Source organism: Alligator sinensis, unplaced genomic scaffold (assembly GCF_000455745.1).
Source record: "Alligator sinensis unplaced genomic scaffold, ASM45574v1 scaffold1248_1, whole genome shotgun sequence".
NCBI classification, from domain to species: Eukaryota; Metazoa; Chordata; order Crocodylia; family Alligatoridae; genus Alligator; species Alligator sinensis.
The window spans coordinates 83557-101371 of record NW_005842645.1 but is presented as its reverse complement, the minus strand read 5'-3'; the positions used below and the strand labels follow the sequence as shown (position 1 = coordinate 101371).

Here is a 17815-nt window from a genome sequence, read left to right as displayed (position 1 = left end):
CTTGTCCTGGGAGCAGAAGAATGTAAGTATTTCTGAAGTCAAGTATGATGGAGGGTAAATCTATATCCTTTGTTTGCATCACAGAAAAATGTAAAATTCTTCTGTAAGAAGTGAATAGTGCATGATTGTAGCAACAGGATATCACAGTTTCGTATACGAGTTCTTGTAAATAGTCTTTAAGAAGTGTAGAGGGACATTAACTCTGTCCTAATGGACTGCTCTTCCTTTCTTGCATCTTCCAGCAAATCTAAGAATGAGCCTCTCAAATACAGAGAGTCTCTATCTTGCTCTTAACGGCCTACAAATTAGTGACATGTATTTCAATGATCAATCATCACGGTAATCCATCTGCTTGATGTGCTCCTCCATGGGAGTTGACTAAAAATCTTTCCCATTATATCTCAACTAAAGATAAATAAAGGAGCCCAGATCAGGATGGTAGTAAAGGCAGTAACTATCAGGTCTTTGCGCTACAGCATTGAGGACGAAATTAATCAGATTTCCTTAGTAAGTTGAAGCAAGTCATTCTCTCAGGAAGACTACCTCCCCTCATTTATGTAGCTCCAAAGCATCATCAAGCAATTGGTCTTCTCTGGACAACTGACCCTTCAGCAATGCCTCAGAAGTCCTGGTCACAAGATATTTCTACATCCTCATCTGGTTACATAAACAAGAGAAAGCCTCCAGAGACTTCCCTAACTGGTTTCCAGATCTTTTTCAGTTGCTGTACCAGACAAATCACAGTTAGCAGAGTGATGTGTTGCAGAAGAATACTCTGACAAGTCTTTGGGGAAAGGTATGTACTATTAATGGAATATATAAAAATGTTTAATTATAAACTTACTTAAAAATTATTTAACTGCATTTACACTGCTGGATGCCCTGACAATACGGTTTATAATAAAAAACCTAGTCAGAAATAAGTGACACAGGTAGGTGAAATATATGAATTTCCTAATTAATTATTTGCAGGGCAATGAACAGAGCTGTAGTTATTTAAATTCACTTACAGATAGGTGGTTTTACGGCACTGGAAGCAAAACCAAATTTCTAATTAATTCTATTATTAAGTCATTTACTAGTTAGTTTTTAGTAACTATTTTTTAATAGGAATTCTTTGCTGCAAGATCTTTTTTTTTCTGGAACCTGCTAGGTCTACTTACTCTCGCAAGCACACATGTGACCACAAGGTTGGAAGAGTACTGCTGCCTTTTTGTCTGAACAGACTACACATTCTTCAATCTGTAAAGAACAGAGAACAATATGTGAAAGATTCATCTCCCATTTTTACTGCACTTATTGTAATTTGCTTACTTCCTTTATCAAGGCAGAGGCTTTAAAATGCTCCTTCCTGTTAGCTGATTCACGATCTCAAAGTATGACTTAAATGAAAAGTTACATTTATCTCTACCAGTAATCTTTACCAGGAATGTTTCCATTCTTTTCAGTATTGCTTACATGGGAATTCTGGTCATGCACATCAGCTAGGAAACAAATGGAAACAGTACTGATGCACGCATATGTATTTCTGTTAAAATAAAACAGCTCAATTTATTAAAATCTCCCTCAACAGTAATGACTAAAAAAGTTTAAATTTATTTTCAGAGGAAGGAATGTATCAAAGGACTGGATACATGGACCAATTACAACACATCCATGCTTTCCTTGGTCACCTCTTCTTCCATTCATATAACACTTCTGTGACGCGTATGACAGTAGCTCTCTGTGAGCTACAGTTTGGAAATCACTAGTTTAGTAAAATTAAGTTGTAAGCTATGTTTAACAAAATATTTAATATTTACATCAAGAATATACACATTTGCTCTGTAGTTCAGGAAGAGGCGAGAGCCAGAATGGCTGAATGTCCCTAGGTAAAGATAAAAAGATACATGGAGCCATCTCATGGTAGGAGTTTACAATAGACCAGAGGTTCCCAACTCCCAGGTTGCGGCCTAGTATCGGGCCACGAAGAGTTGGCTGCCGGTCCACAGGAGGGTTGGCTGCCAGACCAGAAGTGACCGGCATACTGTGGACTGGCTGCCAACCCTTTTTTATACCGAGTATGAAAAACTATGGGCTCCGCAGTATGCCTGTCACTTCTGGACTGCAGTTTGTTAGTCCGCAGCTTGCTGGTCCACGGTCACTTCCGGTCCATGGTTTGCCAGTCCACAATCTAAAAAGGTTGGGAATCACTGCAATAAACCACCAAAATTACAGGTGAATGAGGTATTTTGAACAATTATAGGAAACATTTAAAGGACAGGACCTGGTGGTAATGAGGGATCTGACTCACTCAATCTCAACTGGAAAAGCAACATGACAAAATAAAGAGTGTATCAAACAAATTCTTGGAATGTGCTGAGCACAACTGTTTCAGAAAGTAAAGGAAAATTACCAGGTGGATAGGTATTTAAGATCAGACTCCAAGGTTACGTCTACACTTGCGCTTTAAAGTGCATTAAAGCGTCACAAAAAGTGCTCTTCAGCTAATACACATTAAAATAAACTAATGTGCATTTTTCTAGTACCTCACAATGGAGGTACTAGAAGAGGTAAAGTGTGGAGTGACTAAAGAATCAATGACTATGCATGAGTTCAAAGAAATTGTAGAAGTGCAGGGGCAAAAATCAAGAGAGACTGAAAGTACAAAATGAGTTATAGCTATCCAGGAACATGCAAAAAACATTTCTTTAAATACATAAGACAGCAAAAAAACAATTCTATAAATACAGAAGAAAGTATAGGCCTATTACTTAAGGAAGGAGAAACAGATTTGGAGAAAAAAAACCCATGCTTTACTGGAAGCAGTGCGTTAGTTCGACCCAGCTCTGCAGCATCTGTATAGATTGTGCACTTTAGTGGGGCTTTTTTGGCACTTTTATCTAAAGCTGAGTCAATCAGCAACTATATAAACCACCAAAAAAGCCCCACTAAAGAGCCCGATCCATACAGACACTGCAGAGCTACGTTGAAGTAACCCACTGCCTCTTTTGGGCATGAGCTTTCCTCGACACAGGAGTGCACCAAGTTTAAAGTAAAGAGTGGATTGTTGGGGGGGTTTTGTGCGTAAGACAGCTTTGCAAACTGCTTGAAAAGCCACATGCAATACACAATGGTCAACCATCAAGTCAAACGAAAGATGTAGTGGTCTGTAACGATCTGAGGAAAGGCGTAAGCCCCACCATATACAAAAGGTTTGTTTCCAGGTTCACAGGGGTAAGTTACAATAACTAGTAATCTACTTAATTGACAGCTAAAGCGATGTAGATATTGGGGATAATTTAAATACTAAAACAGGTTAACTAGAGACACTGAGGAGGGTAGGGTTTTAAGAACAAGTTAGGTAAGGAATCTCTCTGGGATAATCTGCCTTCCTTGTTTTTCCTTCAGGGTTACTAGTAACCTATTATAAGTCTGTGAATTTGTCAAACTCCCACTGCTTCAGCAGGAAAAATAAATCTGAGGGTGTCAGGTAGCCTCTTTGCCCTCTGTTCCACCCCCCACACTACTTCCTCTTGCAGCACTTTCCCCTGATCCATACGGTCAGATCCTGCTCTCCCTTCGACATGGAAGTGAGAAGCAAACCTGAAAAAACTGACTTTGAAATAAACATGGCTATATCAATTTGCATATAGTACCATGGAGTTATTTAACCTAGAATTGATGCATTTTACTTTTTCTGAAACTGCTGCAGGTTTTAGCACAGGTACTCCATAAACACACTTTTCAGTAGCACATTAGCACCTACTTCTATATAGTACAAACTATGTATGATATTAGTCCAAAGCCAAAAGATTCATGATTTATCATATAGTTCATTGGGCTGGGCCCCACCAGAGTCAACAGCATTTCAAGCCATGGTGAACCCATAGTTCAGCACTGCTCAGTATCCATGTGCTAATCAGCCCAACACACATGACTGGAAATGCATGTTCTTGTCACAAAACCTGGGATCCTCCAAAATTTATATGTAGATGAGGTGCAGGGCAACCTCATCCAGCTTCATCTCACGGAAGGCAGGGCCACACTAGTTATATGCAACAGGCTGAGAGAAAAGGCAACAGAAGGATTCTGGGTGAACTGTTTCGGGTCCCCCTGTTTGGTGATGTTTCAAGTGGGTGAAGAAGCAAAAATTATTGGCAAGGGGAAAGAAAGGTGCAGCTCAGCTATGAGAATAAAGAGAAAGTCTGAAAGTAAGCAATGCAGTGGCTCACCATGACTTGAAAGAGTCAGCATTGAGGGAGAGTACACTCAATAGGCACTACCATATATCTTATTCAGATGGAATGCATTAACCTATTCTTGTGGTAAGTTCCCATCAGCATGTTTTCCTAATATGACCCATGTACTTTATAGTTATGCTCAGTGTTGGCTACATTTAATCAACTTCATAGTTGGTTTCCAATACTGAGCACGTAAAAGCAGCAGTTTAATGATAGACAATATATTTAATGCAATTTCCTTGTATGCAAATATAAAATGTAAAACAAGGGGCTTTTCCCCCCCATACCAACTGGAGGGGGAAACCTCATCTTGTATTTGAGGAAATATGATAATTGATTTTTTGTCTTTAATTTGCAGGATTTCAAATCTGACAGGTAGTCCTTGCAAAAAGAAAAGCTTAAATGTCCATTAGTGGATATAACTAATTGAAGTAATGATTAGTGTTCCAAGTCTCTCAAGGATTGGGTAATGTACCAGAGCTGCAAGTCTGGTACATCAAACTTCACTAGAGAAGGCAGTTGAGATCACATGCTATGCAATACACTTGTGTAAGAACCTGAGATTGCCTCAAGCAGAGGTCTACATGGAGTATGGACATGAAATAGAACTGGTTTGAAAGTCCTAGGAAATTTAAGATACCCTGAATGTAAGCACTGAAAATAGGGAAGACGTTTAACAATTTGGTGTGGCTACGACCTTCCAACCTTTATACTATTGTCAGTACAGCTTATTATAAAGTTTTAGTCATCTGCCTAACATGGATAAATCTTCTCTCTAACCTTTGTTGGACCTCTATCATTTACATATGGCAAAAAGGAGATGTGTCACACAAAATACTGAGCTTTGCCTCAGCCAGAGACAAGACAGATGTAAAACAAATAATATCAGCTGCAAATGTTAATACATTTCGTTTCCCTTTCATGATCAGTACTCAGGAAACTCATTAAATAGCAAAAAGAATACAATAATTATCAAAAATTAAAAAGTGTTAAGTACCTTTGTTCTGGACTGAACTTGTTCTTTACAGATGAGGCATTTCTTGACCCTTGGGGAACACAGAGAACAGGTGGCAATGTGTCCACATGGGCCAAATAAAGTGTCTCTCTTCATATCTGAACATACCATACATTCTTCTAACGTTTCTGAGTCATTGCTAATCATAGAAGGACTTCGGGAGCCAACCTGACCACTAAAAAGAAAAAAAAAAGGAAAGAACATGATTTATGCACAAGTTAGTCTTGGTCACACCACACCACATGGGGTCTTGAATTATTTGCTTAGGCCAGGAGTCAATAACCTCTGGCCCATGGAGTGAATCCAACCCCCAAAAAGATTATATGCGGCCTGCAATCCACTCTAGGTTCTTCTAAAGGCATACTGATCTCCTGTTAACAGCTTAGCCATCAGATCCGCCCCAGATTCTGCATTCCCCATTTTACTAAGGGCCAACTAATCCCCTAGCTGTCGACACTATCCTGCATGTGATCCATGCAGAAGGCTGCTCTCTCCCCCAACACTGCAGCCTCCATTCAATGAATTAGCAACTCTAAAATTGTCCCTTGCCACATCTTTCAGAGGAGGCTGCATTTGTAGGGGTGTGGTAGAGGGCCAGATCAGTGCATAGAACAGGAACAAATGAGTTTCACAGGGGATAGCCAGGCCATGCTGCCATTGGGTCATAAGAAGCGGTTAGTAAAACTAAAACGTTAGTAAAATATAACCATTCTGCCAGACACAGGACTGTAGTAGCCAAGGGCCAAGCTCAGTTCAGGAGTTTTAACACAAATTTATTTTCCTGGCTCAAGCCCCTACCCAAAAATGTGGGAAAATAGATTTTGCCTGTGTGTTCCAGTGTCAAACAGACTCTCCCATTTGCAAGCCATATTAAACTATAACAAGGTTTATTCATGGGGGAAAGAAAACGGGACATCAAATGGATTTAGGAAACCTTTAATAATTAGTAGCCCACCTCAACATCTGAAGAAGTGAGCTTCAGTCCATGAAAGCTTGTTATATTACATACACATAGAAACCTACTTTTGGTTAGTCTGTGAGCGTGTCTACATGTCACGCTACAGCGACATAGCATTGGCAGACACAAACCATGCTGTCAACACTACGTTGCCATAGCGACGAGCTACCTTGCTATAGAGTGTCGCTATGGCAACGTAGCTGCTAAAAATAACTGTGCACTGCTGGGATGGCACAGTAATGGCTGTTACTGCGCCATCCTTTAGTACTTCCTCAAGCAAGTACTAAATGATGCCACAGTAACAAGCGCACCATGGAAGGCACATGTAGGCCTTCTAGTAAACAGTTGTCAACTCTAACTTAGGCATATCCTATTACAGTTTGATTGCGTCACTCCTCTTGCTCGTTTTATAAGCTGTTGAGGAAAGATACCTTTGTATTTCACTGCCATTACAGAAACAAGAATTCAAGTTTTATAAGAGATATAGACATTTTCTGCCAGTGCTTGCTTTAACAAGATTCATGCTTGAATAAAATGATCTGCAGAAAGCATGAAGCCAGTGAACTGTCAAAGCAGTTAGAGAATTTGAGAAGAAAAAAATCTACCACCTTCCTATGAACTTTAATATTGACGGGACACTTACCTTAAGTTCAGAATCTGACCTAACCAAGACACTATCATAACCCCATATGAAAAAATATATATATATTATAAAAGCCTACTTATAGGCAATTAAGAAATAAAGCCCCAAATGCTCAAACCAGTATTTATCTGGAATCTTTTCTTCTATGCTACTCCATACCCAGCAGAGGGAGTACATGTTAAATACATCTTTATTACCAGAACTCTGACCATGCCATAAAAGGCGTTAACGCATAAACAGAATAAGCTGCAATGATCTGCAATCTACATGGCAAGAAGGCTAAAAAGAAAATTCCTACCAAACCAAGACAGAACCAACAAGAACACTTTTTTCAGTTTTTATAAAATTAAGAAAGTATTACATACTTCACAATACAGGGATAAAAAGTATAAATCTGAGATGGCTACAGGATTTGTGAATTAAGGGAGAAATTATTTTATTTATTTTTTAAAATCTAAACCACTATTGCTGGACAAGCAGTAAATGGAAACTTATCAATAAGTGGGTATTTGATGATGCATGGCATTTTCTTCAAATCAGAGTACTTCCTAGTGGATAACCTATTCAACAGGTACCACTAATTATTAGTATGTCAGAGATGGAATAATGAATGGTTGTGATACAGAATTACTCGAGTACATTAAGTATGAAGTGTAAATCGTGCCTCAAACAGAAAAAAGAAACTGACACTGTCACTACTCACCAGCTTCAACTAATGTTTTTGTAGCTAGCATTTAACACATTGCAGAATACAACTATGCTTACCTTTATCTTAATCTTCAGCTATTTATTGCGATTATTATTAGGGAAAAAGCATTTTGTTTTCAACTTTGATTTAATTCACAGAAAATAGGGTTTGTAAACATGATGCTTGAAAATTCCAGATTTTTGTGGTATACAAACCTGACTTTTTCTTTGTGACATTTAGCCAGTGCTTTGCAGAGGCTAGGATCAGGACAGAGGTCAAGAGGAGACTGTCCCTTCTTGTTACGAATACTGAGATCAGCTCCATTGGCTGCCAGGAAACAGGCAATAGACGCTGCGCTCTTCTTCTCTCCTCCCTGTGTGCCAAGTCCCATTATTAACTGAAAAAAAGTAATTAGGTAACAGCCTTGAGATTCTCTAAATACTTGCAAACACAGATTTAACGAAAACTAACCATATAACATGTAGACATCTGTATAAATCCAAGGAAGCATTTTTAGCTTATCTGCCCATTCTAAGACAAAAATTATAGTCAAATTATATTACCCAATAAGGCATATTCCATGCACAGGCCTACTTTCATGTCTGTACTGCAGACTACTGAGTAGAGTTAAATTAACACATATTGGGTTGCAACTGCTCAGCTGTTAGTTTTATGCAAGCTAACAATTTTAGAGCTCACATGGACATCTCCCCAGTGTATTCAGTAAATGGAGTGCAGAAATGCCGGGGTTTCAACCAGAACAAAAAACTTTGAACAACTGTGAGACCATAATATCACAAAGGAAGAGAAAACTGAGTAAATGATTTCCTTGTTAACTATGATGCTTGATGTCAACTGACCAAATATTACTAAATTACTACCTCAATAAAATATGAATATTCAAGGCTTAAACCAGCACTGTCCAACTGGCTGCCCCTAGGCTCCCAGTCTGGGCACTGTCTACCTATTAGTCTTGTACTGGTACCTATGGAGTCTCCAAACTTCCCCTCTCTCTTCCAACTTCCACTTTTGCCTATGGTGGTGGGAGACAGCACCACAGACAGAGGGGCCAAAGGACCTCTAAGGAAGACTACTTGACAATGTCCTACACTTGTAGAAACCAGATTAGGCAAGCTAAGGTGGAAACCAAACCAAAACTAGCTACAAGAATCAAGGACAACAAGTCGTTCTTTAGCTACATAGGGAGTGAAAGGAAAACTAATGGGAGTGTGGGGGCACTGCTCAATGCCTCAGGATACCTGGTCACTACCACTCAGGAAAAAACAGAACTCCTAAATTACTATTTTGCCTCGGTCTTTCACAAGACCAAGGGGAACAGCACACCAGGTAGGGCACAGAATGAGCAGGGTGGGATTGACACCATTCCCACCACTGTCATAGAACTGGTATAAGATCAATTAAAGAAATTAGACATCTATAAATCAGCAGGACTGGATGAACTGTACCCAAGAGTGCTGCAAGAGTTGGCCGAAATAATCGCAGAGCCCTTGGCAAAGGTCTTTCAAAAATCATGGGCCTCTGGAGAAATCCCAGAGGACTGGAAGAGGGCCAGTGTTGTGCCCATCTTCAAGAAGGGGAAGCATGAAAACCCAGGAAACTACAGGCCAATTAGCTTAACTTCTATTTCAGAGAAAATCCTAGAAACATTCATTAAACAAGGCATGATACGGAATGACAGCCAGTATGGCCGTGTCCTCATTTCTTTCTATGATCAGGTGACTCATCACCTGGACGAGAGAAAAGCGATTGACATCATATACCTTGACTTCCAGAAAGTCTTTGACCTGGTATCCCATGAGGTACTGATCAGAAAACTTGAAGATATCAGGCTCAACTGCGAGACCGATGGGTGGGTACGAAACTGGTTGCAGGGTAGGACACAGAGTCCAAATAAATGGATCAGTGTTGCCCTGGCAAGATGTGGGCAGTGGCGTACCCCAGGGGTCAGCACTTGGCCCAGTGCTGTTCAACATCTTCATCAAAGACCTGGATGAGGGGGTGAAAAGCCCATTGGCCAAGTTCATGGACGATACCAAGATATGGGGTTGCGCGGACACACCCGCAGGTAGGCAGCAGATACAAGCAGACCTAGATAGGCTGGCATGTTGGGCAGAATGGAACCAGATGCAGTTCAACGTAGAGAAATGCAAAGTGCTGCATCTGGGAAGGAAGAACCCCCAGCACACCTACAGGCTGGGCAATGCTAACCTGACCAGCACTACAAATGAAAGGGATCTGGGGGTAACAATAGACCCCAGCATGAACATGAGCCAGCAATGCGACAGTAGCTGCTAGGGCCAATAAAAGTCTGGCATGCATCAATCTATGCATCTCCAGTAAATCCAAAGAAGTGATTCTCCCACTTTACTCAACATTGGTGTGGCCGCAGCTGGAGTATTGTGTCCAGTTCTGGCCGCTGCACTTCAACAAGGACGTGCTAAAACTCAAGAGGGTCCAGAGAAGGGCCACCCTTATGACAAGGGACTTGCATGGCAAGCCATACAAGGAGAGCCTGCGGCATCTTGGACTCGTCAGCCTAAAGAAAAGATGGCTGAGAGGGGACCTGATTGAGACTTAACGCTATATTAGAGGCGTATATCAGAGGCTCGGTGAACAACTGTTCTCCAGGGCACCCTGGGGGAAAACTAGAAACAACGGCCACAAACTCTTGGAAGATAGTTTCAGGCTGAACATTAGGAAAAACTTCTTCACAACTAGGGTGTCCAGACTATGGAACAAGCTCCCCCAAGAGGTGGTGCAACCACTTACCCTAGAGGTCTTCAAGAGAAGACTGGATGGTCACCTGGCTGGGGTCACCTGACCCCAGATGTCTTTTCTGCTCATGCAGGGGGCTGGACCCCATGATCCTTCAGGGTCTCTTCCAACCCTGATTCTATGACTCTGCACCAAAGGTGGTATGGGGGTACCAGTGAAGTACAGCAGAGGGAGGACCACCACACTGCACATCGAGGCATGCAACCCCCAACCAAAAATGGGACAGCCCTACTTAAACAATGACAACGTTTAAGCATATCCTAAGGGGGTGTTGACAGATGAGGAAAAATAATGCATTCCACCGGAAGCAGCAGCATGTTACTCCAACCTGGCTCCACAGCACCTGTATAGAGCACGTGCTTCAGCTGGGCTTTTTGGTGCTTTTAGCTGAACCTGATTCAACCAGCTATTAGATACAAGTGCAAAAAGGCCCTCCTAGAACATCCAATCTTTATAGACTTTGGGAAAGCTGGGTGCAACTAAAGCACTGCATCTTCTGGGCATGTGCTGGGCTCAGTGTGGGAGCACACCGAGTTTAAAGCAAAGAGCTTTTGTCCAGGGGTTTTTTTCATGTCTGCAAGCAGCCCTAAAGTCCACGTGGCAGTATCTAGAGGAAGAAAGGCCAACCACAAGCAGCCAGCTTGGATTTATTAAGAGCAAATCATGTCAAACAAACCTGATATCCTTTGACAAAGTAACTACTTAAGTGGATGAGAGGAATGCTGTGGATATAGAGTATCTGGACTTCAGCAAGGCTTCTGATAAGGTATGACATGACTTTTTCATAGATAAACCGGAGAAATGTGAGATAGACAAACTACTATTAGGTGGATAGACAACTGGCTGAATAACTGCAAACAAAGGGTTATTATAAACCCATGTCAGAACAGCAAACGGTTTTGAGGAAAGTCCCACAAGGGTCTGTCCTGGGCCCAGTGTTGTTCAACACGTTTATTAATGATCTGGATGCTGGCATAGAAAGTTTCTTGAGCAAGTCTGCAGATGTGACAAAGATAGGAATGATCCCAAACACATAGGAGTATGGGACAGCAATTCAGAAGTATCTTGACAGATTGCTGGGCTGGAGCTAACAGATTTATTTCAATGCTGACACACGCAAGGTGCTACACCATGGGAGGAATAATCAAAACTACAAATACAAAAAGGGTAGCTGGATGGCAGCACTGCAGAGAAGGATCTGGAAGTCTTGGTAGATCACAGATTCAATACAAGTCTGCAGTGTGATGCAGCTGCACAAAAAGGAGAAAGCAGTTTTGAGATGCATCAACAGACACATTAGGTACAAGACATGGGAGGCCTCTACTTGGCAATGACTAGGCCTCATCTAGAGTACTTTGTGAAATTTTGGATTCCACATTTTTAAAAGGATGTGGAGAAGTCAGAGAGGGTGCAGAGGCAGGTCCCATAAATGATAAAGGGCTTCAAAGGCAAGTCATTCGAAGAGAGGTTGAAGGAGCTAGGCAAGTTTAACTTTTGGAAAAGACACTTAAGAAGAAGGGAAACGATAGCAGTTTTCAAATACCTAAACAGCTGCCATAAAGAAAGGGCAAAACACTTTTTTTTCCTCTATTAGTACAGAGTAGGACTAGGACCAATGGCTTGAAGTTACAGGAAAACAGGTTTAGATTGGATATCAGGAAAAACTTCTTCACTGTTTACCACAGTGAGGCAGTGGAAAGAATTCCCTAGGGAAGTTGTGGAATCTCCATCACTGGAAGTGTTCAAGAGAAGGAGAACAGACATCAGTCAGGAATGACTTGGGCACAGCTATGCCTATCTTCTACTATAGATATTTCCCATGTTTCTGGGCTTTTCTATTTGCTGCATGGGGTCAAGATTTTTCCCCCTCCTGCTACTCCACGTGTGAGAAGGGTTTTTTAAGCCTTCCTCAGAGACACTGGGTGTTGGTTGCAGTCAAGGCTGGGGATTTTGACTGGGGTTTGCCAATGCTTCTGCTGGGACTTATACCCAGAGGTTCCTGGGTAGAGGGTCTTGCCCCTCTGTTCAGGGTCAGACTGATCATCATCTTTGGGGTCAGGAAGGAATTTTACTCCATGGTTATACTGGTATGGGCCATGGGGATGTCTGCCTTCCCCTGAGGAGGGTAGTATATTGAGCACATTTTTAACAACTTTTGCAGCAGTAGGACATTGGCTGCTGTGGCCCCCGTTTTACCAGTGGCAGATTAGGGTGTCGTCTCGTGTGGTGTCAGAGTCGACTATGTACGTCTGGTAAGAGCTTCAACAATGGGTCTGCATGGGATGGTTTAAACAGGGATGAGCCTGCCTCAGGCAGGGGGTTGGACTAGATGACCACTCAAGGTCTCTTCTAGTCCTACTCATTTATGATTCTATGACTTCTAATGTAAATAAGCAGAGCAAAACCCTTACGGTTTACTCTATAGATCATAAAAAATAGAGAGGACATAAACTCAATTTAACTTGGCATGTCGCCTCCCAGGCCAACCCTTTTTACAACTACGTCAATTCTAACTTTTAAGAAAACCAGTTTTCCATCTCCAATTCTGTTTGCAATATGCAGATATAACCTAGCACATATGTCATAGTAACAGAGACCTTCAGACTATCATGTCAAAAAATCCCAGTGTAAAATGATCATTAATCTAGCCACAGCAACTTTATTTTCAAAGGCACTAAATGTTTAGAAGTTGTGTTTTCAGAAGTTCTACATGAATTTTACAATAGATGACCATATCAAATTAACTTGTCTTGCAAAATTGACAGGGGAAGTCAGAATAGACCTTGAGTAGCGTACCCAAGAATCTCATCTCCTATTAATAAGTTTTTGAAAAGGAAGTGACAAGCCGCATTCAAATTCCAAGATCAAAAGGCTGCTCACAGCAATGACATCTTTTCTTTTTCCATTGCTTTTAAAATGCATATTCAGCAAACTTGTCCATTTTCTAGGCATAACAGACAAGTTAGTGCAACTGCCAGGAAAGAGTCATGTTAGAAAAAAATGTTCATGACCATTTAAAAGTCTTCCCCTTCCAGGTGTTGATATCTTCCACTAACAGCTCAGGATAGATTTTTCAGCCATTGTGGTATACTTTCACTGGATACTTGTGTCAGTCAGAACAGTCTATGAGAGGTTAGTCAAGAATACCAATGAAGCACCTGAACAATTCTGATAACTCTTCTGGATTATATATATATGATAACCAACAGCAACTACCACAAATGTAAATTAAAAGGAACTATTATGATTACATAATAAAGATATTAATTCAGCCTCAGAAGAGCTCCAAAATATTTAGTAAACAAGAGATTTCTATATTAGATTTGCTAAGAAGTTCAGACTACAGAAATCTGCTAGCTTACCTTAAGAAAAGGGGGAGGGAGGGGAGGCACACTGGATAAATTTGAATTATTGGAAATTAGTTTACCCAACAAGCAAGATGCAGATTTCCTTTCAAAACTTAATCTTGTCCACCAGAAATTAGCAAAGAAAGTTCAGCAACAAAATTAAATTACTAATTCAGAAGACCAAGTCGTCATTCCCTGATTATTAAACATTACAAAGACAATTACACAACTTCAATATTTTGTATCACTAACCTACTTGAAAAATATGATAACATAAATCATTCCTGAAATGACCTTTACACTCCAGCAGATGCAATAAAATCTAAACATGCTTCTAACAGCTGAAATTTTACCCTTTTGTATGCTCACTATTCCAAAATTACTTGAATGGAAGCAACATGTCCATGTAAGAGTAGGGTTTTGTCCCAAAAGATCTCATTTATTAAAATAATTAGCTGAAATCTTGATTTATTACTAGTAAAGCAAGAAAATAATTTGGTACATAAAAAAAACTAATACAGGGGAGAGACAGTATCACTGCATATTACCCTTATTGAGTAACAGGTGAGCACTGAATTTGTCTCCTTAACATCCAATTACTGGATATTTTCTGCAGTAGTGACAATTACACTGAACACTATTTTCGGAATAATGTGAGAATCTGCATATGTGACATGCAGCTAGCACTTTCCATATACAAAGCAGACAAATAAAGGAATATACAAAACCCTTTCCATTTCAACAGCAGCCTTTTTCACACCCAGCCTACTTTCCAAGTATTTTGATTGGTTACGCAAAAAAAATTCTTGGGTCAAAGGAAACTTGATCTAGGGATAAACAAGAAAAGTCCTAGTCTGTTGTTCAACTTCCATGGGAGGACTTGCTGTATATTATTTTTGAAACCCAGGGCACTTGGAAGTTTGGGTATAAATTTAAGAGGTGACACTTGGGCCATTTAAAAAAATTGGTATAACACAATTCCTAGAGTGAAGGACTTCTCATATATGTAAATCATGGCACGCCAAAGACTGGAAACCCAAACTCTGAAGCATAACCGGGAAATCTTGAGAAGAGGTTGAGAAGACTGGTAGCCAAGCAAAAAAGGAAACATCTTCGCCATCTAGCAGATGCAGTCAGTGGAAAACATCCATGCAGTACTAAATCTGAGAAAATTCATATACATTCTATCCATTTCATATTTACTATATGATTGCTTCATATTTAAAATACCCCCACCACTCCACTCCCACCACTTTTGGTTAAGTTTTGCAAAGTTCATCTCAGACCACGAAGCTGAAACTAGGTCTGAGATTAATCATTCCAAGTATTAAAAAAAGTTCTATAGCATATTTTAGAAAAAGTTGGAGCAGTTTTAGAGCCACACTTTGAATCCCTCTCAAAAGTACTTTTAGTGCAGTTTATATTAAACTAGGTATATTTTAATATCTTATTCATAGCTTTCAAATGTTGATAAGTGTGCTTTCCTAATGCATCTAATTGTTACTTCATTTATTACCTTTTACAGTGGGTACCATTAGAGTCACTTACCACACACGGATAATCAAAGTGACCTTTTCTTTTATAAATAGGATTGTACATGATCAATAAACAGTGTGCTTTTTAATATCATTATACAATGAATTTACAAATTAGAATTTTCTCCTATAAAGCTTGTTTAAATGAAATACAAGAACAATCACTTAGAATATCAGGAATCAGAACAACTACATACATCTGGCATCCTGCTAACTCAACAAATCTGCTGTCAGTATATTTTGAACCACAAATATTGTTGAGACAGAAAAAAGTATAATTTTGTTGATGTGCCTTCAGTCAACACAGACCATCAAGATACCTGAATTCTACTCCGACTTTCTGTATCTTCAAAAAGGCTGCCCTATTCCTAACTCCTATACATATTTCAGTCCCTTACACCTTCCCAACAGCAGGGTTTACAGGAATAACTGAAGTGGCAAATTCTGCTTTTATTAAGGCAGGGAGGCTGGAAGTTGCAATTGGTATAAATTTGTTCCAGATTCTTTACTAGGAGATTATGCTGCACGATAAAGAATCCAGCCTGATTTTTAGATACTAAAGCGGAAAAAAGGGGTTCCATGGCTAACAGGAAAAAGTAACATTTCATTGTAAGCCAAATAATTTTTGTCTTAAGACAGAGTTCACATCGTGTCTAGAACACTGTCGAAAGCAGAAATGAACTATTAGATTATGCTTTAAAATAAAGAATCATGAATTTGTGTGTAGGCACCCTATAAATGTATCTTGGCATATTTACAGATGATAACACCTCAATGATGTTTTAAATAATTGCCAGCATGTTGATGTAGGTATTTTATGCACTAATACTCAATAAAATAAAATGATGGAATACTCAAATGGCAGATCAACAGGGAAAAAAACAGTATCAACATTTGTAATTTTTTAAGAAAGCAAGTCAGATACTAAAATCAGTAAATAATTTTAACACAAAACAGATAAGTTTAAAGAGAGACAATCAATAAAGAACACTTTGTTTCTAAAGAGCATGCAAGAAAAAGAAATATCTAAAAACCTCTCAACTGTAAAGAGGGCACTATGTATTAATTTTTTGTCCAAAAAGCCTATTGAGTCCCTAAATTAGAGGCTTAAAATAAGCATCTCTTGGTCTCAGTATCAGCATTAGTGGGCACAGCTCTTAGACTGAAGAGGCAAACTGTTACAAAGATAGATCTTTTTTATTGTTACAACACAGATCTTTATCTTTGGAATAAAATTTATTATTAACATTTTTATTACCAGAATAAAACAGTTGCCTCATTTGTTATTTTCACTTGCTGAACTGATGTATGTATCCCCAGAGCTTTTTATTTATTTGAACATTAACTTTGACCTTGTTATTAGTTGAGAAGACACCCATGTCACTTGAATTCTGAAATGAACTCTGTGAAGAGAGTACGCATACATAATATACTAGCTAAAATGATCAAGCTATAGCTAGACACAATCAGACATGCAAAAGTTCTAAGAAACATATAGAGATGAAGAATAAAATAAAACAATTGCAAGCGATAAATGAAGACATGCAAAATGTTAATTTTTAGAAATCATTTCAGTCTCACTCTACTGTATTACTGTTTGTTTCTTAAAATTTCTTAACCCCCAGCAGCCATCACGCACTGGCTGACAAATGTTTTGTTGCATAGCATATGCATTTGTCTCAAAAAAGGTGCGGTAATTAATGAGTAAATATAAGAATATTCATGTGATAACTTCATTTTATACACTGTGATCTGACATAGAAGATCTTTAAACAAAACTATGCTGTCAACAAACAGTTCAACAGTACAGGATTTTTAAGTTTGATTAAAGACAGTGTACAAGGAAAAAAGGAATAAATGCATGTATTTACTGTGTTCTTTGATGGCTCCCAAGCAGTATCTACCTTGCCCACATCTTGCATGTCTTGGAGCTGGCGAAGCTGTGACAGAGTATGATGTCTCAGGGCTTCATGCAAGGGAGTATCCCCATCTTTATCCTGAATATCCAGTTTAGCACCTGCACGGACTAAAAGCTAAAAGGGAAGGAATCTGGTTGAGATCTCGCAAATAAAAGCTACTAGGAAGAAAAATGTTAAACACACTGACAGTTTCAACAAATCCTAAGCAACTAAAATAGTCTACTTCCAATTAGGATATCAGTCATTTTCAACTGCTCTCAATTGTTCTGTTTCTGCAACAACCTGATTTACTTGGAGTTTTTTGATGGACAGCTACAAAAGAAGAACTATGTAACAGGGTGGAACTTTTAACACTTCTAAGCTGATCTATAAACAGTGCAACATTACATTAACAGTACACCAGAAAAAAGGAGTTACCAAGGTAAAAATTTCTATAAGCTTGTATCTAATTTTCCCTATCAAGGGTTCTCGTGACATTTTCATACTAATGTATTTTCATGTTATGCTAATTTTACACAAAGAAAATGTTATTTCCCCCCAAATCAGCAAAGCAGTAAAGCCCCTGATTGAAGAGTTAATCTTTTCCACTACAGCTTGAGACATCCGTCTTCAGCCATTAGCCAGTGGCAAGATTCTATTATGAATATTGCCGATTTCCATCACTTTCTGCTCGGGGTTCACCAATAGAGAT

General features: G+C 39.4%; 1 protein-coding gene across 8 annotated transcripts in view; it reads right to left on the bottom strand.

Annotated features, from left to right (window-relative positions):
- MIB1 (mindbomb E3 ubiquitin protein ligase 1) overlaps positions 1-17815 on the bottom strand; it is a 104533-nt gene that overhangs the window by 18068 nt on the left and 68650 nt on the right. For 6 of the 8 annotated variants that reach the window (XR_003096222.1, XM_025215454.1, XM_025215453.1 and 3 more), the window contains exons 15-18: positions 17077-17238; positions 7743-7924; positions 5221-5413; positions 1164-1242 (exon numbers count right to left, since the gene is read on the bottom strand). Coding sequence is in view for 7 of the 8 variants with exons in the window: in XM_025215454.1 (XP_025071239.1) it covers positions 1164-1242; positions 5221-5413; positions 7743-7924; positions 17077-17238 (616 nt within the window). In the remaining variant the exon portion in view is untranslated. The other 2 variants (XM_025215457.1, XM_025215458.1) reach the window with 2 other exon arrangements.